This window comes from Engraulis encrasicolus, chromosome 5 (genome assembly GCF_034702125.1).
Source record: "Engraulis encrasicolus isolate BLACKSEA-1 chromosome 5, IST_EnEncr_1.0, whole genome shotgun sequence".
Lineage (NCBI taxonomy): Eukaryota > Metazoa > Chordata > Actinopteri > Clupeiformes > Engraulidae > Engraulis > Engraulis encrasicolus.
In genome coordinates, this window is record NC_085861.1 from 19,543,162 (window position 1) to 19,566,883 (window position 23,722).

General features: G+C 42.4%; 1 protein-coding gene across 1 annotated transcript; it reads left to right on the forward strand.

The window, feature by feature from the left end:
* The first annotated feature begins 165 nt into the window (after nucleotides 1–165).
* Nucleotides 166–22,879, forward strand: LOC134449103 (lysosomal-associated transmembrane protein 4B-like). The gene is made up of 7 exons (XM_063198901.1): nucleotides 166–429; nucleotides 2,226–2,337; nucleotides 8,561–8,634; nucleotides 8,971–9,093; nucleotides 11,464–11,559; nucleotides 14,881–14,976; nucleotides 20,523–22,879. Exons 1-7 carry the CDS (start codon nucleotides 337–339, stop codon nucleotides 20,595–20,597), a joined length of 669 nt encoding a protein of 222 aa, XP_063054971.1. The 5' UTR covers nucleotides 166–336; the 3' UTR covers nucleotides 20,598–22,879.
* Nucleotides 22,880–23,722: the final 843 nt, after the last annotated feature.

Below are 23,722 nucleotides of genomic sequence, written 5' to 3' on the forward strand. Positions count from 1 at the left end.
CTGGAATATTACTAAATGGGGATCACCCTATTCATTCAGGGCGTCTGATGTGTTTCTCGTCACCACGCTCTCGAACCAACGCGTTACATCACTTCAATGACACCGCTTGAAACCCCTACTGTAGCTCCGGTCACATGGTACAGGGATGTTTGTCTGTCAATTAAAGCCGAGTTTAGATGTTGTTGCTATGCCGCGCGGGTAGTGCGCACCAATTGCATGGCGTGAGTTTACCCAAATTCAAGGTAATGCCACATTAGAAGAGGAGTTCTGCTGGTCATAAGGATCGAGCGATATTCCAGTGGATCTTTACACGATACAGTGACTTGCACTGCAAACATGATTTCCCCGTGGGACCGACTTTACACCGTGAGCTGCTGCCTCTGCTGTCATGTGCGGACAGGCACCATTATCCTCGGGATTTGGTACATGGTAAGCTGACAACGTTGTTGCGTTTTTACGCATGGAGTGAAATACTGCTTCGCATATTCTTATTTCCACCTGACGCATGTTCAGTATTGCTGTCATGAGTATAATGCAGTTAAGACTTTTTATTGGCTCACTTGAAAATGCACTTGTCGCTCCGAGCCGGTGGAATTGAATGTCAGACGTGGTATGACCGCTTGAAATGTCAAAGGCGCATGCTAGTCACAGCCAGACAGTGCAGGCAGAGAAGCGTTGACGAAATCCACCGACAAGCATTTTGTCGTGCGCATGGACGAGCCATTCACCTGTAGGCTAAGGCATTTTTCATCTATTGATTTGACAGGTGAAAGCCACTGTGGTAGGTAGGAATGCTATAGGAATTACATAAGCCATCTTAAAACACAACATAACATTTGATCAACACAGAAATCATAGCCTACTGTTGGCAAGCTGGAAAACAACCTGTGCTATTAACCAGTTGACTACCTATTACGTTCAAATTTTGCTTTGTAACCTAAGTCAATGAGGACAAGCACTGATCAATATTTTATTGTGGAAGGATTCCACTTGACACCTGATCTGAAGTAGCCAGACACCTGAAATACCGAGTTCGGTTCCAATTTCAGTTGTCGTACTGGATAGCCTCTATGCCAAAGCTTGTGTCCTTGAAATATCCCATCTTTTCTTTTTCACAATCGAGTAGGTCCTATCCAATTTATTCACATATAAGTTAACCTTTTTTCTATAGCCTAAAACAATAGCCACCTCCAAACACCTATCTGCTCTGAAGACATCACCATGGCCAATATCAGGCAATAGAAAAAGGCTGTGAGATAACTGACCTTGTGAAATGAAATATGTTTTAAAAAAAAAAATATATACCGGAAAGAATTGTATTTCAACATAATTTACAACAATATACAACCTCTGACCTATTTACGCCCTATGAGTAGGCCTACTAGTCCCACTGAGTGGCTTGCATTATTGGGAGGATGATATAGGCTCAGTTGAGATTCAATATGGAACTGAATCTAAGTGTTACCGTGGAACACATTTTTCATGGTATGCTTGAATATGTACTCACTTGAAGGAGAAACAAGTGACATGACTTCCTGGAGAAGGAAAAAAAAACAGGGCCACCTACTCTCAGTGTGGTAATTGCTTACTAGGTGCTAATCTTATTCTGTGGTTAAGTACAAGGGCAATACAAGGCTTTGGTGGGTGAGGGCCGACTAGGCCTATGTGTCTTTGCCAGATGTTCAGTGGAGCATTATAGTCTGATACGATTACTCTCTGCCTGTGGTCCAGGTGTATTTTAAGAGCACCAAGGTGTGTGACAGAGGGTGTGCCATATGTCAGTTTTATGGGCAGTCTGCTTGGTGCACTTGTTATAACAGCAGTTCATGCGGATACTGATGGGGTTTGTGATCTAAAGCTCTATCACATTGTTATATAATGTAATAATATAAAGTACCGCCGGTAGCCTAAATCTGCTTAATATGAACTCAAACTAGTGAACTAGTTAACAAATAGCCCTCATTCTGCACACTATACACCTGCCACTGAGCTTTAAAATAAATTATCATTCAATCCATCAATCATATAATGATAATGGTGAGGATGATGATGATGATGATGATGATGTTGACAATAATTGTGATAATAATGGAGAGGAAGATTATAAGATTGTTTTCATGTTATTCCCCCCCCACCCCAACACACACACACACACACACACACACACACACACACACACACACACACACACACACACACACACACACACACACACACACACGCAGCTCATCAATGCAGTGGTGCTGCTCATCCTCCTCTCGGCGCTCAGTGACCCGGAGCACTACCACATCACCAGCGCCGAGCTGGCCAACGACCTCGACGTCATGGACGACTCCCGTAAGTCCTCTCCTCTGACTGGCAGCCGTGGCCTGGTGGTTAGAGAGTTGGTCTTTCAATCTAGGGGTTGCCGGTTCGAATCCCCCGACCTCTCCCTATATCTCCCTAACCCCACATTGCTCCAGGGACTGTAACCAATACCCTGAAAAATAATAGTTGTAAGTCGCTTTGACTAAAATGAAAGCGTCAGCTAAGTGCAATGTAATGTAATGTAATGACAACCAACCAGGGCTCTAAATTAACAACACCCGCTAAATCGGCCAAATGCTGATGAAAATTCTCTTTGACTGGTAGAAAAGAAAACTAATAACTAGCTACTTTGATTGGTGGTGAGTGTATGTTTGGCTTGAAATATTACCATTGACTAGCCAAATCAGCTAGTGGTGAAAAAGGTTAATTTATTGCCCTGGAACCATCCAAGGTGTTCCCATCACACACCTGTGGCCTTGTTGCCTGGTTACCACCAGACCTAATCACAAGTGAGATTAGGTCTGGCTACCTGCCTACTGTAAAGTCCATAGGGGGCATACTACTTGGCTATTATGACACCCTGAACTGCTCTCTGATTGGACAGAGACACTGTAAACGTCGGAATACTTGGCCATTGTGACACACCCGTCCCGCTCTCTGATTGGACAGAGACAGGGACCATAATTTGGTTCGTTATGAGTCAAAGCTTCCAAACTCTCTTTCAGATCGGAACGATTGTGTAGAACTAAAGGCAGTATGGGAGGTCCCAGGCTAGTGGCCTTGTGCATGGGAAGATGAATTGGGGATTCAAATATTGGGCTTCCATTATGGAAAGTATGACGTAGGGATAGGGACTAAAAAAATATAAAGCGGTATTCCACCACAACGCTACATAGATTCTAGGGTTCTATGGTCCATAGAACAATAGAATCTATATAGCATTGTGGTGGAATACCGCTTTATATTTTTTTAGTCCCTATCCCTACGTCATACTTTTTACCCACCGGTCACCTTTCACCTCCATCTTTTCGGCTGTCCTCTCATCCTCTCACAGTTAAACTGGGATTACTGTGGTCTTCACACTGTGTGATTTACGTGTTCTGACATCATCATACACACACATTGAAAATTAAAGTATATTTCTGAGATTGAAAAGTATCCATTTTGAAATAGCATAGCTCTGGTTTTGAAAAGGACTGGGAACTGGGACTGTGTGTGTGTGTGTGTGTGTGTGTGTGTGTGTGTGTGTGTGTGTGTGTGTGTGTGTGTGTGTGTGTGTGTGTGGGAACTGGGACTGTGTGTGTGTGTGTGTGTGTGTGTGTGTGTGTGTGTGTGTGTGTGTGTGTGTGTGTGTGTGTGTGTGTGGGAACTGGGACTGTGTGTGTGTGTGTGTGTTTTCTCATGACACCTTTCGGGGCCTTATTATGAGCTCAGCTGAACTGTGTGGGAACTTGAAAGAGCCCTTAGCAGACGAGCACAACCCTGGTCATGCCAGTCAATAGTGCTGCACGTTGGAGCTGAGGCTACCCTACCTCTTCATGGCTGATGTGGCCATACCGGCCCTGTCACCTCGCGTTAGCTCTGATACCTCTGTCCCAGATTCACCGGGATTAGCCGGGTTAGTGATCTTTTCTGATTGGCCGAGCCAGCTCGGTGATCTCTCGTCATTGGCTCAGCCATGGCCCCCACAACAGACTGTGCTTCAGGACAACGGCTTTATATGGAAGCTAGCAAAAGGGTTTTGTACTGCGATCACTGCCCCCTGTGTAGGTTACAATGTGCTGCTTTTTTACTTTCACATACAGGCAGAATCAAAAAAGAGGATGGGCATTTTCCATCCTGTTGTTTTTATTTTCACTCTCTTTTGTTAGAAGAGACATGCAAGCAAACTTTTAGCAGAAACAGTCATGCAGTTGAAAGAGTTTAGACACTGCAGTAATAGGTTGGCTGGCTGACATGTGCTCACATGTGGAATGGATGACTAGTGGCTGTTATATTGAATATATTATCAGCCAAATGACAGTGACTCATACAGACACACTGACAATGAACCATGCATATGGTTATGCATGGTTATGGTAATGGTTAAGGAGCCTTTAATTACAATGTAATTACTCATTAGGTACAGTGGATGACTAGTGTGATGGTAATATGTAAGTACAACACTATTACATGTTATTATATCATATGTTTTGTCTACCTATATACCATAATGACAATAATGACCATAATGTACTATGAAGTAGTTTTATAAATATTTTGCCAAAGTGACGAATTCTTCCAGCGCTTAACTGATGCCCAGGGCACCCTTGGTATGTAGGGTAACACTTAACTTGACGCCGGTGTCATATGCATGTCATTACAGTGTCATTATAGTGTCACATAGATAAGTCATAAACATTATGTCCATATCATAAGCATTTTATGACTGTTGAACTTAATGTGATACTGTCCCATTTTTGGAAATAAGCTTATTTTACACCTCCCCTAGAGTTAAATAATAGGGTTTTTGGGGGGCGCTGTGGCGCAGTGTGCTAACCACCCACATTTGGGCTTGCATACCCAACCATGGACCCTGGTTCGAGTCCGGTCACAGTCATTTCCCGATCCTCCCCTGTCTCTCTGTCCCATTCGCTTCCTGTCACCATCTTCGACTGTCCTGTCAAATAAAGGCATAAAAGCCCCTAAAAAAATATTTTAAAAAAAAATAATAATAGGGTTTTACCGTTCTCCTATACTTTCAACCAGGGGCGGAGTGGCCCACCTTTTCCCACCGGGAGAATTTTCCCCTTGGCGGCCCTCTTTTAAAAAAAAAAACAAAAAAAAACAAAAAAAAACAAAGCGAACAACATGGTTTCCTAACCAAAAAGACAAAAGCCACGAAATCTGCAGTCGTACTACATGTGGACATTAGTGCATTAGTGTTGTCAAAATATCAACCTGAAGTGGAGAATTGTAGCCTACACCTTGATGAAATGCACAGCCAGTGGTGTAGTCTACGTAAAATGCAGGTATACGCACCCATTTCAAAATTTCAGGGATTACAGTATACCCACTTAAAATTGATTGATCCATTATTTACAATAGCACAAATATATACAGTAGACTATACACACATCAAAAAATGCTCAAATATACAGTATACCCACTTCAAAAAGTAGACTACACCACTGGAGCCATCATCACAGTCCAAAGCATTCATAGGCCTATAGGTTAGGCTACATCACGCTACTGTTCCATGCAAATGTGCACTCCAATGTCATTTTGACAGTTTGAAATTGAAATATCGTTTAAGGAAGACAGGATGAGCATGGGCACAAAGTTTTGAGTGTGGGGATTTTTAGAAGAGTAGGCTTACAAAATAGGTATAAACTTAGTATAGTAGCCTATAGCTTACAAAAAGTCTGTCTACATTGTGCAATAAACCCACCATGCAGCAAATAAGCTAAACCTAGCTACTTTAAACCACAACCATAAGTCAACAAAATGTATAACCAAACGGTGTAGGCCTACCTTAAAACGCTGTCTTTGTCGCAGCAAATGTCTTTGTTTCTTGCAATCACTCTACTTTAATCCACAGCTTATCCTACACACCCAGCACTGGTCACATCAGAATCTTGTGTGGTAATTATTTGGTTCCATTTCTTCAGACATAGGCTACATCCTAAATGTACCACATATAAATATATGTATGATAATAATAATATTTCGACTATAAGGAGATATACTGGTAGTAGGTCTAACAAATCAAAACAAAACCCATTGCTTCTGTTAGGTGCAGTTCTCTTCCTTACCACTTGGTGGAGTCTGTTCGTAACCCAAGTCAATAACCACAGAGCAAGTAAATGTGGACTGGAAAGACTGTAAACTGTAACAGTCGTGTGGAAATCGGAAAATAAATCATAATTTATTAATATTTCCATCCTTTGGTAACCAATATATATATCACAGGTTCTTCAGATACTGAAAACGAAACTGCGTTACTAAGATCTTGTAAACTTCCGCGATCTACGGTGTATGAAAATGATCAGTAGAGAAGGGGTGTGGCCAATTTACTGTTTGACACCGTCAGTGAGGTATTGCCGTCTGGTATACGGTATAAGTACTGGCTAGTCAGCTATGTTGAGATGCTGGGAAGTGGAAAGTGGGAAGTCAGTGCTTACAAGTATAATATCTAAACTTCAGGGCCGGTTAAAAGCGCGGTGCTGCCGCATTATTACATTTCACGGCCGCGGCCCACCGGGACAAGTCCCCGATCTCCCGACGGCCACTCCGCGCCTGCTTTCAACCGTTCTCTGGGTACGGCAGTGCAAATTTTAACTCCAAGCTAGCAGTTAACATTGAGTCCTATGAGACCAGTTAGCCGCCAGCTGGTCTCATAGGACTCAATGTTAACTGCTAGCATGGAGGTAAAATTTGCACTGCCATACTTAGAGAACGGTTGAAAGTACAGGAGAAAGGTAAAACTCAACTATTTAACTCAAGGGGAGGTTTAATATGAGCTTATTTCCAAAAATGGGACAGTATCACTTTAAGTGACTTTCGGTTATGGCAAAGACAACCTTGCCATAACTGAATGTCACTTAAGGCCAACAGTCATAAAATGTGTATGACATGAACATAATGTTAATGACACATGCATAACTGTACCATGACACTGTAATGACATGCATATGGCACCGGCGTGACACCGGAGTGTCACCGTATGTAGATACACAAAAATGCAGGTTGTAAGTACAATGTAGTAACAGGTACTACAGTGCTTGCATGTTATGACACCAGTTATTATACTGTACCTAATGAGTAAGTACACTGCAATTTACAGTAAATTATCCCCTTACAGTAAATTATCGTATTATCACCACAGTGTTTTGTGTGTGAGCTTTACACATAGTATAAGTAGGAACTGAATATCAATTCAAGCCAAATTTCTGAAGTGGCTTGGTTGGAAAGGTCCTCTTGAGACAGGCCGGAAAGTTTCTAACATGTCCCTGCCGTGGCTCAAAGGGTTGGGCACTGCACTGTTACACTGGGGACCCGGGTTCGATTCCGACCCAAGGTCCTTTCCCGATCCTCCCCCGTCTCTCTCTCCCACTCGCTTCCTGTCACCATCTGATACTATCCAATCAAAAAAGGCATAAAAGCCCCTAAAATATATATTTTAAAAAAAATTACGTTTCTAACTTTCACAAGAGAGAGGCCAAGGCAATGTCACACCAAGGCCAGAGCCGTTCAACTCTTACCTTTCTTATAAGCAAGTAGATACAACACATCAACCGAAACTAATCCGGTATACACATCCCATTGACATCGACCATGTTTTTGCACAATATGTAATGACCATTCCTGCTGTGGCCTGCTGTGGCTGGTACAGTACATCTGAAGTATGCAGTGATCAGTCATAATGCTGTGCAATGAAATTTTAGGGTGAAAATGCAATAGAAATGGAAGTACATTACAGTAAGTGAAAAGGAAGTTAAGATAAAATGAAAACTAATATCTACAGGCATGTGTAGTGCACATGGTTCAGTGAGTCGATGTGTTTGTGTGCTCCACAGTGGAGCTCTTTGGTTATTTTTGGGACTGATATTCCCCTCGCATCACCTCCCATAGTGCACTGCTGCAGTCAGCCCCCGAGCGCTCGGCCTTGGCAGATGATGGGGAACAGGGGTTATATAAGGGCTTAGAATACAGCAGGGGTGGGGAACCTTTTTCATTGGAAGGGCCACTTCAAATTACTCCGAGGGCCGTAAAAGTCCTCCTAGGGCCGGACAATGGCAGCCAGACCTTACCTTCTATAGGTCCCCTGAATATAACTTAATTGTATTGCAAATATAATTTCTAAGATTCCTTTACAAAATATGTCATATTTCATGTGAAAATTGTCTCAGGGTCCGGATAAAACGGCCTCAAGGGCCATAAACCGCCCTGCAGACATAGGTTCCCCACCCCTGGAGTACAGGCTTGACAGGGGCACGGGGACTCATGCAGTAAGCCACACAACCAGGCTTGTACATAGTGGGTATATCCATACATAGCATTACTAGACAGAAGTTAGTTGGCAGCTTGAATTTAGTAGATTAATAGATGTGGGGATGAAAGAAAATGCATACCTGTTCAGAAAGGAGTTGGTGTATACGTAACTAATTTAGATTTAATTTGATTTGACCTGTTGTTTGTATATCTATGTCTACAAAGCATCTACAGCCTCTGTCAGCATGTAACTCTGTTCTCCGTCTGGTTTTGATTACAGATATGTGCATCGCCTCCGCCATATCCTTGCTCATGATTATGATCGCTGGCATGGCCACCTATGGAGCCTATAAGGTAAATAGCTGCCATGTTGTGCTTCTTCTGTTATCAAAACGATTGAACATATATCAATATGCATCTGACATCCTCCGTTCTGGTCTGTGGAAATTCCATTGATTACATTTGAAACCATCATCTTACAACACATACTTTGCACTCACTGCAATAGTGTAGTGTTGCCTATAGAACATACAGTACTGTACCTAGAGTTAGTGCGTTGGGTTTTTTTCCCCCATCGTAATGAAAATAGACATGTACTGTGCAATATTGAGCATTAACTGGATATTTATCCATGTGCTGCAGTTAAAAAATGTGACTAAAGAATGACATACTAAATGTTTGTATTCACAGCAACATGCAGCTTGGATCATCCCTTTCTTTTGCTACCAAGTGTTTGACTTTGCGCTGAACACTTTAGTAGCAATCAGCATCATTGTTTATCCTAACACCATCCAGGATTACCTACAACAGCTGGTGAGTAAAGCAGACTTTTCCAGGAGAAAGTTGGGCTGATTCCTTATTTATTTATGGGTAGATGACGTGACGTGTAAATTTTGCTGTCGCAGGCTCTTAAAATTAAGTAAATTCATGCTTTCAAAATTGTCAATGCTTTAAATGATTAAACTAATGTCGTTGTTGTGAAAAAGTAATGTGTAATAATTCCAGAGCTTAAATAAGTATACTTAATTTTGAGTCAAATGTCACATTTGTCCTATGGTGTGACTGAGGCAAGCCTAGTTCTCCATATTAAAACATTTTTAAATAAATAATCAAAGCTCAGTCATTTGTCTAAACAACCCTGGCATGTTTTTCAAGGTGTCTATTTTAGCAAGTGGCAATGCTTAATTTTTTCCCTGTTTTTCTGAGACCGTATGGACTTATGAAACTTTGTCGCAGAAAACAATGTCCTGTGGTGTGACATAATATTTTTGGTTAATTCTGTGGATAAATATCTATTGTTGAAGCTCCAGCGGTACATAAATTGTGACTTTAGACCCTTAAGAAGCCAATGGCAAGGGTGGATTTTAGATTTTTCTCTCAGAGTTCTTCAGTCAATCAATTATGTTTTGCTACCACAAGATGTATTAGTTTTGTAGTCCTTTGGTGTGACAGCCATAAAATACATTTTGACAATAGTGTATATTTTTCATATTTTTTTCTTATGTAGATGTATGAAAATGCATCTTACTAAAGGTGAAATTGTATTTCAGTTGGCAATGACATGGCTTTAAATTAACTCAAAAGCTCAAAAGTCCTATGGTGTGATGGTAAAAGTCCTATGGTGTGATGGTAAAAGTCCTATGGTGTGGCACTTTGGAGTATCACACCAAAGGACAAACAGGTCACACCAATGGACTAGATATTTGAGAAATAGCTTTTAAAACAACTGGTAGTACATTTTTTTTGTTTTGTTGTTTGACTAGATAAATATTGTGTATTCAAATTACTTATTCCTTTATTGGCCTTTGGAATTTATACTTTGATGCATTGTTGATGAATATTTGCTGTTGATTTTAGGTACTGTCAAATGATATAAAATGTCATTAATGGTGCTTTGAAACCATAAAATATAATGGTAACAGTGAAGGAAAGATCAGTGAGAGAGTATATAGAGGAGTATAGATGAATAAAGTATGCTGTGGAGAGCTCAATATACAGCATAAATGTTTTTACATGTGCTATGTGCTATGTGCTATGTGCAATGTGCTGTCCAGCTTGAGATACCAAACAGGCACCGGCCACTACACACTACAGGTTCAATGGTGTGACAGTCATAGCATACCTACAAAAGTGTGATTGTCATGCCAAGGTCACACTTCAGTATGAGTCTTATGAGCTCTGCAGGTTACATTTAATGACCGCATGGCTGTCATTAAGAGTTACAATAGGCTGATAATCGACGATTCAAAGACTTATAAGTGTAAAGTGTAGGTCCATATTGACTACAACATTATATTATGATCAAAAGACAAAATAATCATGTTGATATATTTGTTTCTGGCTCAGTTTTGCATTTCTGTCCTTTAGCATGACATGAATGTCCTACGGTGTGACATGTTTTAAACGCTCAAATATTTGTTTGAGCTAAACAATATGTTTGATAAACACTGAATATTGCATTAGGGAAGAACAAATTATCGTCCCTGAAAAGTTAGTATAAATTCGGACAATTTTGAACATTTAAAAGAAAGATATCCCTGTTTTTCCTCAAAGGTTTCTAATAATCTCACATCTAATGGGGAAAAAAATACTTAAATGGTAATTTCTCTTTAAATTAAGACTTTAAAAAATTGCAATAAATATGAAGAGTGTAACAATGTTCATAAAACTCCATCAAGCCATTTCTACATTACTTAATATATTTATTTCTTAACGTCACACCAAAGGACATATTTTCAGCAAATTGCTTTATCAACGTAAATAAATAATCAATGAATAGACCAACATTGTAACCACTTGGATTTTTTGAAAGATTAATTACTACGTAGACATAAAACTACGTAGACATAAAACTACGTAGACATATACTTTTTTCCCTCATAAACAATGTTTTGTGAAAAAAATGTTTTTTGCTGCCTATCCGTCATCTACACTTATTAGTTTTCATTGATTATATTAGCTTTATAGAGCACTCTGCGACTCCGGTCTTGGGGATTTAACCAAAAGTAGGGCAAACCATCGTGAAACCGTAGAGTTTCACGATGAGAGAACTGTAAACCTTTGCATGCTACTGCATATGCACTTGAAATATTGAAATATTGATTTTCTCTATATTGCTGTCTTCATCTCGTCTTTGATGTCCGAGTGTCCCTTTGTGTGATTACTTGTGTCTGTGCTCTTCAGCCCAACACCTTCCCCTACAAAGAGGAGATCATGGGCATGAACGTCTGCCTCGTGCTCATCGTCCTCCTCTTCATCGGCTGCATCCTGGCTTTCAAGGTATAGCTACCTCATTTATTTATTTATTTATTTTAAATGTATTTTTATCTGCTTTTTGGGCCTTTATTTCCTGATAGGACAGTATAGAGATGACAGGAAGTGAGTGCGGAGAGAGATGGGGTAGGGTTGGGAAATGACCCAGGCTGGACTCGAACCTGGGTGCCCCTGGGCATGCAAGCACCCCCCCTAAGTAGACCAGTGGGTCATCCCATATACCATTCCTATACTATAATTATATATAGCGCTGGCTACACGGTAGATACTATGGCAGTGTGGGCTTGTATTTAACCCCAGGCACATGGCTGCCAGCAGACAGCTTAGAGATCTGGGCCAGAGGAAGTTGGTGGTGTGCCAGGATAGGCCCATCATGTCTGTTTTAGCCTACAATCACCGCTTACGTGGAACTTACAGCTGACTGGGCCAAGACGCATGTTAGAGGGGAAATGTCTTGGCGTTGGAGTTGTAAAAGAGAGCACAGATCTATTTTTGTGTAGGTCAGTGAGGGGCTTCAGATGATACAGTTTTGAGCCTCATGTGTGTCACTGGGACATTATGTGCAGATCCACTTTATTTTTTATATTTTTATTTGGACCTATCCGTTATTTAGCCAGGATTGTCCCATTGAGACTAAGAGTCTCTTCTGCCAGGGAGTCCTGGTCAAAACGGCAGCCTAAGCATAGTTCCAGATGCAGACTGATATACATTAACACAAAATAATGAAAATAAACGTACAAAAAAAACATTAACACATATTAAGAAAGAAAAAAATCACAGTGTCAGCTAAAAGTGGAAGAACCGCACGAATAGACCAGGTGCGATGCGATTCAAGCGACAGAGTGAGATGTGAAGCGTCTGTTACAAGCAGAAGGCAAAGCATTCAAACATTCCCATTGGCTGTGGTCACTGACCTCTATACAGTCATTGGCTGTCGCGGCTGGTCGCCGAACCGTGTCATAGAAAGTTGAAAGGATTTCAACTTAAAACTATCGCTCTCGTCGTGCAAATCGCCTCTAGTCTCCAAAATCGCCAAAAGTCGCTCGCCTCGCTCTTGTCGCGGTAGGTGTATTTGTGCGGTAAGAGGCAGCCAATCGCTCAGGGGTTTGCAATTACCTTTGGACCTATTTTTTTACTGACTATGGCATCACGGTCCATGGACATGTTTTTCTACTGGGGAAAAAAGTTATATTTTTTCTATTATATTACAAATAAACATTGTTTAACATAAATGCATTTGAATTAATGTAATTTAATTTAATTTAAAACATAGATGTTTTTCTATGACTTCTATTACTGCTGCATCTTGTGCCGTCTCATGAAACAGGCGACCTAGTAACCTAGCAAACTTAGCAACCTGGATTCCGCTGGTAGACCCCATGCTCACCCCGTTGAAACCCCCCTCTGAAGACGAAAGGGGACCCATGGGTTGTGTGAGGTGCTGCTGCTGCCCATAGGGGTCAGAGTGCTGTCACATTACTCTTAACACATATAGCCCAGGGGGGTTGGGTCTTACATACTGCAGAGAATATCTGCGGGATTCTCTGTGCTCTGTTAATAGTCCTTGACCTTGCAACTCAACTGCAACTTGTCACATCAAAGCTGTGTGGTACAAAGGCAACTTAGTTCAAGGCAACTGAAGCGAGACAAGGGGGAAGGTGGGATTGGGGATTATCTGCTAAAGTGAAGGAATAGAGAGGGTCAAAATCAGTGCCTGGCAGGTTTTGTACGGAGAATGTTAAGGATTTGTAAATAGCTCAGCTGTGACCTAGTGTGTGGTGTTAGGCAATGTTTACAAATAGCACTGCCATTTCTTCAATCTGAGACATTGCATCATTTTTTTAATGGCAAACTGTCAAATTGATTAACGGGCACTCATTTTTTCAGAAATAAAATATAATACTGATATCATCATGATAGTATATTACTGTTATTGTTTGATAATGCAACAGAACATATGATGCATGATAATTAATGACTGCGATAAATCTACTACCGGACCCCAAGGTCTGTCTCACAGGTGCACAAGTCATTGCACAACCTTGATGGAGGGCTATCTCTCGGAGGGCTATAGATGTTTTCAGGTGTCGGGTAGCAGTGCTTCAATTACTGACTGTGGTGTTTGTTTCACTGTACAGTATGCACTCTAGCAATTACTGCAGAATGGGCTATTGTGATGCTAAGTGTGATCGAATACGTTAATAACCAATAATGATGGTGTCGACAAATGGGCCTTCTGTTCCTCTCTCCCTGGAAAGATTTGGTAGAGCAGCGATACGGCCAGGAGAGATGGTTGAAGTTGTGCCATTGGTGTGGGATGTCCTCGGCAGGGCTGAACTGTCCATCTTGTATAGCGGGCATTTCCCGGTGGGCCCCGCACCATCGTGGGCCCTTATTTTCAGAAATGTAATTTATTTAAAAAATGATTTAACATTTCTGAAAATAGGGGCCCACGAGGGTGCGTGGCCCACTGTTGAGTCAGTTCTGAACCGCTAATTATGAGGGGCCCCTTTAACCCAGAAGTGCCTAGGCCCTATTTCTCCCCCAGTCCAGTCCTGGTCCTCTGGGCTGTTTTGTGTAGGATGGAGCCATTTCCAACAGATGGTGCTGCTCTTGGCTTGAAAGAGCAACTCGCTGCTGGTAAAGCAATGACTCTAAGATGTTGTTGGAGTTTGTAGTTGTACTTGTTTTTCATGTACTGTACACAAGGCACTCCTCCCTGTGACAATGACTCAGCTGACAAATGTTACATTTTGTTACATTCAGCTGACGCTTTCTATTCAGAGTGACGTACATTTACTATTTCTCAGGGTAATGGTTACAGTTCCTGGAGCAATGTGTGGTTAGGTGCCTTGCTCAAGGACACTTCAGCCATGGATGGAGCAGGTGTAGGCAGAGGTCAGGCGGGATTCGAACTTACAACCCCCAGATTGAAAGACCAACCCCCTAACCACTACGCCACGGCTATGTGTTGTTTGAAGTTGTGTTGAATAGCAGCACCCAGAGATGATTGCCAAGCAGCAAGTTACCTTGTCTAGTTTCTGAATTTCTGCTACGTTTACATTGAGCCTTAAGGCCTATGATTATGTCTAGCTTAGGATAATAAACTTGGCTCACTGTGAAAAGACCTTTCAGTCTCTCAGGCTGGATCCATGACATTTGAGGGGGGCCAGAAGAGTTGAGTTTCAAACTTAATTCCAATGTAGCTGTGTTTGATGCCGTATTCGTTGTCTTTAATAGTTCCTGACTGGTGTTGTGTTTTTTTTTCTCCCTCTTCATGCACCGCTGTCTCTCCCTTCCACACGGATTGCTTTCTCCTCTGTCCAGGCTTACCTTATCGCCTGTGTCTGGAACTGCTACAGATACGTTAGTGGGCAGGGCTCTACGGACATCCTAGTCTATGTCACCACCAATGACACCACGGTGAGTAGCAAAGTATTCTTTTGTGTTTGTACATGTGGGTTTGTTTGTTTGTTTGTGTGTGTGTGTGTGCGTGCGTGTGTGTGTGTGTGCGTGAGTTAATATATTTGTGTGTGCGTGCGTGTGTGTGTGCGTGCATCCATGTGTGTGTGTGTGTGTGTGTGTGTGAGTTAACATATTTGTGTGTGTGTGTGTGTGTGTGTGTGTGTGTGTGTGTGTGTGTGTGTGTGTGTGTGTGTGTGTGTGTGTGTGTGTGTGTGTGTGTGTGTGTGTGTGTGTGTGTGTGTGTGTGTGTGTGTGTGTGTGTATGTTTATATGTGTGCGTGTGTGTGTGATTTACACAACTTAATACACAAGCTGACGTATAGCCTGTGGTTGATGGAGAATCCATTCTGTGGCCTCAGTAGATGCAGGATCATGGCATTGTACATATTGGGAGTGTGGAATGGATGATTCCGTTTCCTGCTGTCACATGGTGTTTGGTCTTAAATGAGTTCTCTGCACTGTCCAGTCATCCTCTCCTGTTGCATCAGCTTTCCCCCAGGAATCAGCCTGGCTTTCATCTTGGTCAGAATGGCTCTTTACAGATCATAATACCAGAGATTCTTTAAGTATATAGAGATATGCCAATGTAATAGGTTGCTATGGGCACCTAACATGACCAGGTTCCGGTCTGCCTAAATGGGCGTGTCATAATACTCCTAGCATTGATTAGAACAGTCCTTAGGTCTGCCTAGGTCTGCCTAAAGGGGGATCCCCCCCCACCCCCCCCCGCCCCCCTGCAATAATGGAACCCGGAAACAATGGGCCAATGGAACCTCTCTCTCTCTACTCTCTCTGATAATACGCAGCATAGTTCCAAATCAGCACCAGACAGTTCAACAATGTTTTTGGTAAATCACCACTCCAGACACCACTCAAACTCAGACTCTAGTTGTCAGCAGGAAAAGATTGGTTCAGTCAGTGTAAAGCAGAAATGTGGAATTTTCTCTTCACTCCAAGTATTGCTGAGAAGCACTTCAGCTGGATATTGTACTCCTTACTGCTTTTTATCATTAACCCCTTAGCGCAGAGTCTGTGTTATAACCTTACTGTCACCAAAATTGTAATGGCTATGTCTTAATCTTTTACTTAAGGCTTTCAGTGATGTCCTAGTAATGTTGTTATAATGTAATTGAGCATTTTCAACAAATAGTGAATAGGCCCCCCGGCGACCCCATCTGCAGTAAGAGGCTACGGTTAATTCTGGAAGTATTAGATATTCTAGTTTATGGCCCAGGTGGCAGTTTATAGCTCAATACAGCCCCCCCCCCCAAACCCTTGGCCTACATTTTAATAATGCACATTGAGCATTGCAGTATTTCTCAAGTCGCTGCCTGCTAGTGCTAGATTGTGTCTGCCTTGCCTGTCCAAACACCCCACGTGCACCAGAGGGAAAAGGGAGGGGGGCATAAACCTCTCCAGGCCCCCGCACCCCTTTTTACACACGTGGAAGTCGGCTCTTTTCAGAGACTCACTCTCCCCCTAAAAACCATTCCAGAAAGCCATGGCCCCGGTGCTGAAGAAGGAAGGAAATATAAAATGGTGGGCTTAGGATTAGGGCTTCTGCCGAGATGGAGCACGGTCCGGACTGGTCCTGGCAAAACAATTACCCCGGACACTGCACTACTCTGTCACAGTGCGCCCCCGCGCCGCTCTACTCCACACTGCTTGTTCTGAAGGTTCATCCACCACCGGTGTCCAGTTCCTCCATATGGGGGCTTGCCTCGCTCGCGGGCCGGCCGGCTGGACTGTGATCCGCTCCTGTCTGCGTCACAGTTACAGAGTACATCAGGGCCCCGTCGCTGGTCGGTGCAGGGGAGGAGGCGGGAGTGCTGGGCAGAAACAAGTGTGGAGGTGAAGTGGAGATATCAGGTAGTGAGGGGGAAGCTCTTTCCCTCTGTCTCTGTTTTCTCTATCAGGCACCACCGCTCAAATCTCAATTCCAGCCTCGGGACCCATGCAGCCTCAGCTAACACAACAATGCTGCTATTATGCAGGAGAGCTCACCTGTCACAGCGTAGGGGCAGTGAACTGAATTAGGAGTTGTCAATAATTGATATCCTAAGGGGGACACTGTGGCGCAGCGCACAAAGCCCCCCACATCTGGGCTTACAGTACATGTTCATGGGGGCACAGGTTCTAGTCTGGCCTGAGTCATATCCCAATCCTACCCCATCTCTCTTCCCCACTGTCTCCATCTTCAACTGTCCTATGTAAATAAATACTAAAATGCCCAAAAACAAATATATATATATATATATATAATATCCTAGAGGTCCACTGTGGACCACACAGATGTCTGGGGAGACGAGGGGGACAAACGGCGCTCCTTGGCAGCACTGGAGCTTCCTGCGGAGAGTGATTTAATGTGCGGATGCCTGACACTGACACTGACCACCAGACACAGACATAAAGGAGTACATTCTCCATCCATTCACTGGGGCTTTATTTTGTCTGTGTCTGATGTGGTGCCGTGGTGTTTTTGCTATGCTGACACAGCTCAGAGTAGCTGACAGCTTTGACCAGGCCCGGGACAAAATCATCTGAAAGGGCCGTCTTGTCAATACATACAGTGCTATGAGAATCCATTTCTGGGGCCCCTCGCTCCCTGGGCCTGGGACAACTGACCCCTTTGTCCCCCCTGTCAGCTTCTCTGCTGACACAGCTCAGAGTAACTGCATGGCTAGACAGCCCCTCAATGTGACTTAATGATGCCAGGATGCATTGCAGCTGTTGTCAGAGTAACATTCGTTCATTCTGTAGTCTTGCCTCTTAAATATCACATGTTGTTGTCAGAGTTGTGTTTTATGGACATGCTTTATATAAGAGGTGGGGGAAATACCTGGATAGTGGTTACTTCATGATTTCTAGCTGTTGTGCAATTTGTTTCCGTTTTCCTTTGGCTTCTGCCAAGGAGGCTGTGCCTGTTTGCTTGCCCCTTTGATTTGAATACACACAAAAAAAAAAACTCATATGGCTCTGTGTTCACATTTGGCAGGAGGTTGTAACACAGGCTTGAGAAAAACAACATTTTTGAGTGGGAATGACTTCAGGGGTTCCTCCACAAATTTACACTCGCTTTCCTCCTCTGCTCTCCGTCCCACGAGGTGTTTGGCCCTGGCAGCATCATGTGTACAAAGAGTACTTCTCTGCTAGTTCCCTTCAACCCTCCAGCTACTTGCTAATTTACCTTTTCTTTTGACAAGAATTGTAACCATGTTGAGATGTCTTTTACAAGCTAGCATTGACTGGGAATGTAGCATGGTAAAGACAAACACAACATACAGAAAATGTCAATCATTATTTAATAACACAAAAAAAACTACAATCTTCTTAAACAGTGCTTCTTATACAATGGGTGTCAAACAGCTCTTTGATTAACGGCCGATTGCTTTTTTTTTCTCAAAGAATTGTCTTTTCTCAGTGTTCTTCTCAGTCTACTTCTGGTACTGAAGTGATGTCTGAAGGTTTATGTGACAGCTGAAAGAGATTTTTTTGTGCATCCACATATTGTATCCACATATTTTACATCCTGTATCATTTCAATAAAGACGCTTTTGCACACCTCTGTAGTTGGGCAGGTGCGTAGGATGTTATCCCAGCCGGGTTGTCAGTCAAGTGAAAAGAAGTCCCGCACACTGTCCATTCCACCAACAAACTTTAATACAACGTTTCGGTCATCCGACCTTCTTCAGGTAAAGTTTGTTGGTGGAATGGAGTTTGTTGGTGGAATGGACAGTGTGCGGGACTTCTTTTCACTTGACATCCTGTATCATGTAAAAAAAATCTGCCTTTGCATATGGGAATTTGGGAACAGTTCCGGATGTGTATGGATGCAATCGTGTTCTGTGTAGAAGTTTTTTTTTTTTTTTTGCTCCTGCCTGTGATGGATAAAGCAGCCACCATGGACCTATGCTACAAAGCTGGTTCAGGATAAGTTAAGGTTAAGTTTAGAGGTAAATCATCTAATAGAAGAGGCTGGAGTCCTCATTTTGTTAAGAACAGCTCTTGTATTAGATGATTTACCTCTTAACTTAACCTTAACTTATCCTGAACCAACGTTGTAGTATAGGCTCCATACCTGTTCAAGTCTAGTGAGCACAACACAGTCCTGGCTGTCCTCACTGTGGTCTTCAATTAACAGCTCCTAGTAGGCACGGTGAAGAGGTGGACCACAGTGGAGGGAAGGACACACCTCGCCTCCCTCCCATGGTCCCTCCCCACACACACAAACACCATGAAAATGTTTTAGGAAATAAAAAGGCATAGCATGTCGGTGTGAAAAAGCATTTTCAAAGGTGAAGATGCGCTTGACTATCATTTTCGCAACTCTGGTAAAGAATCACCAGAACTGTGTCACATTCTGTTTGAAAAGGCTGCATGCCACAGTCTGAGTGATTTTTAGACCGGAATGCCTTTATATGGTCACGGGGAGGTCAAATCATCCTCCCGTCACGCATGTTCTAATCTTGCAACTGTGTGTCTGTGCACAACTCTGCTGTAATCCTTACGCAGACGATCCACTTGGCTTGCTAAGCAGAGCTAAGTGTTTAGCCACAGCGTAGTAGGCTACGTAACGGACAGCATTCTGTTGTGTGTGTGACAGAGGCTGCTTTGCAGTGTGAAGAGTCGTTAGTGATGTCCTCTGACCCCTGCTGTTGACATGGGAACAGATGGCATTCTAAGACCCACAGGGCCCTGCTTGTTTTCCTGGTGTGAAGCTTTAAGTCCACAGGAAGAGCCAGCACACCGCATGACAGCAACAGGAATACCAGGACCTCTTGTAAAACAGACACATGCTCCAAAACATACAGTATACACACACGCGCATATCCACGTGCACAAACAAACACCGCTAAAGTCATTTTCTGCGCCATTTGCGAGGGATCCCTGTGTGTTGATCCTTGTTCCTTTGAGACATGCCTCATTTCTCCATCATTAATGGAGTTTTTTCTATGTGTGGCTTGTTAAGGTGTATACACTGTAGTCCAGTGGTGTGGGCACAGAGGGAGTTAAGAAACGGGGCAGGATGTATCATGTGTCAGTCTGTCACTGTTTTTCCTCTTTTCGTTTGGAATTGTTGTCATGACGCATGACGCGTCATTACTTCCTCTCCTCCCACTCCCACTCATACCCATCCCATGCCACCCCCCACTCTTCCAGCGGGTTACATCATAATCTCGATCAGACATTATGAAATCCTCTTGCTGTTGCTGCCTCTGTGCTCCACATCAGCACGTCCCTCCGAATGTGTGCATCTGTGCCACGTAATCTTTGTTTTTTAGTCAGTACACTACAGTGCACTGCATACTGTACACTGCCATGATGCAAGTAGACATCATCATATATAATGGTATTATTTGATCTGTCTGCAACGTGCTGTCTGTAAATACAACAGATCTCCTATCCACCATTTTAATCTGAAGTGCAGAAACGTTTATTGCTACTGTATAGTTTGCCACTAGGAGCATATGTTATTTAAATATCTTTACTCTTTTTCTTGACAGGTGCTGTTGCCTAACTACGATGACACCATGGCTATTCCAACGAAGCAGGACCCCCCTCCATATGTGTCTGCCTGAGCCGCGTCGACCTGCTGACTGTCTTCTCAGTCTCTAGAACAGGGGTGGGGAACCTTTTTCATTCGAGGGGCCACTTCAAATTGTTCCAAGGACCGTAAAAGTCCTCCGAGGGCCGTATTATGAACACAAACCAGGATTCCCCCCTGCACTTTAGGCCTATATTGAAGATAGTCACCTTTAAAACAGACCCTTCCTTCTCTAGGTCCCCTGAATATGACTTAATTGTATTGCAAATGTAATTTCAAATTTTAATTTACAAAATATGTCATATGTCATGTGAAGCTGCATAACATTAAAATTACACCGGGGGCCGGATAAAACGGCTTCAAGGGCCGCAAATGGCCCTCGAGACATAGGTTCCCCAACCCTGCTCTAGAAGCTTGCTGTTTGCTCTCCATTCCATTCTATTCCACCCACCACAGTTTGGGTCAACCGTCAAAATCACTCAGTCATCTTACTTACTCATCTTCCAGAACCACATAACCACCCCTCAGGCTGTTGTCTTTCCATCACTGCTTTACTTAAAGTGTTTCATTTCTTAATCCGGGTTGGCTCCAACTTCCATAACTGAAGCATTTCATTATTATTATTATTATTATTATTATTATTATTATTATTATTATTAGCCTATTATTATAATCATCTGTTAACTCAAAGGAGAACTTACTGGTCACTTGTTCACCTCTCAACTCTAGCTCTTTTTTTCAGGCACAAAACAGCCGCTTCACCTCTTTAGCCCATTGGGAAGTAGCCCTATGAGTCTCTCTTCTGGAGATGTTTGATGTTTGATAGTCCTGCCAGTGTGTTTTATGCCTGTGTGGGTGATAGTGGTATTCATACAGGGACTGAACTCTTGATGCTCCTCATGGTTTGTAATGTTTGGGAGAAGGACATGTTTTCACCACATACAGCCGAACTAGTCTCGTGTCCAGTCTTGAGAATTTCAGGCGAATACTGTAGTCACTGTTTGTTTGTGAGTGTGATACTTGTTTGTGCGTCTTGTTTGCTTTTTGTACATTTTTCTACAAGTGAATATATAGAGTAATGTTAGTATATACGAAAAGAGTATATATACGAATATATACGTGACTAGAGGGTGACACAAAAGGAGGAGAACCAAAGAGTCCTGTGCTGATGATGAAGGAAAAGCTGAATTGACACAGTATTCCTCCTGCTTTGTCTGTTTCTGACTCCTCTGTTTCCAAAATTGTGACACTTTTGCCTCTTTTCCACTGCCGGTTTTCTGGTAGGCCTACAGCTCGACACAACCCGACTCGGCCGTCACTTTTGGCACTTCGATTGAGCTCAATGCCCAATCGGAAAGCAAAAAATGGCGGCCGAGTCACCCTGTGTCAAGCTGTAGGCCTACCAGAAAACCAGCAGTGGAATAAAGGCATAAGTTAGACAATCACCTTTGTTTTTTTTTTCATTTCAATATATAAATGTGGTGCACTTTTCAATCAATGCCTGGAGACATTGGGATGCCTGATGTTTGTGTTGTGTGATAATCCCAAAGACTTGCACTTTTACTACAATCTTCGTTCACATACTGTAGCGCCCTCTATTCCCACACACATACAATTTACATTATGATTTGTTTTTGGTGAATGACAAATGTGCAGTTATTCTAAACTAATACTTGTATTAACATAATATTATTATGGTAATAGAGTAGTAGTAGTTAGCACTGAATATGTATTACATTACAGAGTATTTTATGCAGAGATGGCTATAGTTTACAGAGGGACTGCCATACCGTTTGATTGAACGACACCATGATAATTAATCATATGGGCAGTGACCCATTTATGCAGCTGACAGAGTCTCTATCCAGAGACATGACAAGTATCGTTATAAATTATTAAAATGCCCAAATATATGAAGGATTCCAAACAGGCTCTTGTGTAGCACGTTGATAATAATGATTGGGTGTATGACAGATAATCAAGCCCCGTAGTGATTAAATTTGCATTTTGCATTGCTATATGCATTTATAAACATTTCAAATAGTATTTTGATATTTTTATGAATTGATCTTAATGACTGAAGAACAGAATGAAATGCTTTCGTTCTGCCTATCTACAAAAAATAATGCAGTCATAATAGATGGCCCAATAATGACCATTACGTAATGAGGAGGAAACAAGTCACGTGTTCTTCTGTGTGGCATTTGCTTTAAACACAAGTGTGGGTAAACCAAGAGGTACATACATTTTTCTAACCAATATTAAATGCTGTTTATTTAGCAATAAAATGACAAAATAAAGAGAGAAAAAAATGTGTATTCTGTGTATGTCTTTCTTTGGTGATTGTGGTAGGCTATTGATGAGATTTCTGTCAAGGATAAATCTCACACAGAGAAAAATGGAAGTACGACTGTGCAGTAGTCTACCTAGGTTACCCTGCTTATGTTGCTGGGCCTGCAGCACCTATGTAGCCTTTTGCCTACACCTATCTCAAGGTTATATGTGTAACATTCAAACTGAAGGAATAGCAGAGAGTATAGTAGAGCACTTTTATTAATCCTGGGGAAATTAAGGTGTCTGACAGCTTACATAAATTCACAAATACAAAACATACACAAAGACCAAATAGGCCTACACAATATTGCACATTGCAGTAAACATGTAGCAAAACATTGTGTAGCCTATGCCTTACATCAGTTAGCCTACACACACGCCCTCTCTAGAGTACACACACACACACACACACACACACACACACACACACACACACACACACACACACACACACACACACACACACACACACACACACACACACACACACACACACACACACACACAGTAGGTCTATTGCAGAGCCAAATCAAAGATGTTCCCCCCGAAGAAGACAGCTCAATGAAAAAATACGAAAGGTTGACCTTAGATTTCATTTGTGAGTAAGAGGTGCAAGGCCAACATTTTGATCTCTGTCTGATAAAAGAGATGGCCATGTCTGTGGTAGGCCCCACCGTCAGTAAGTTCTAATATTATCCCGTAGAGATACTGCGTGCGTACGTGCGTACCGGGCACACCTCACGCAGGCGAGACAAGCATGGAGCGAGTGGTCTCAGAGAGCCCACTTTGTAACAGGTATTCGCACGGTGATTGGGCTGGACTACA

Excerpts from the sequence above, each read along its gene's own strand:
- LOC134449103 (XM_063198901.1), top strand. The coding sequence starts at position 337 with ATGATTTCCCCGTGGGACCGACTTTACACCGTGAGCTGCTGCCTCTGC. Across the intron at positions 430-2,225 it reads TCCTCGGGATTTGGTACATG|CTCATCAATGCAGTGGTGCT; the intron begins GTAAGCTGACAA and ends ACACACACGCAG. Across the intron at positions 11,560-14,880 it reads GCTGCATCCTGGCTTTCAAG|GCTTACCTTATCGCCTGTGT; the intron begins GTATAGCTACCT and ends TCCTCTGTCCAG.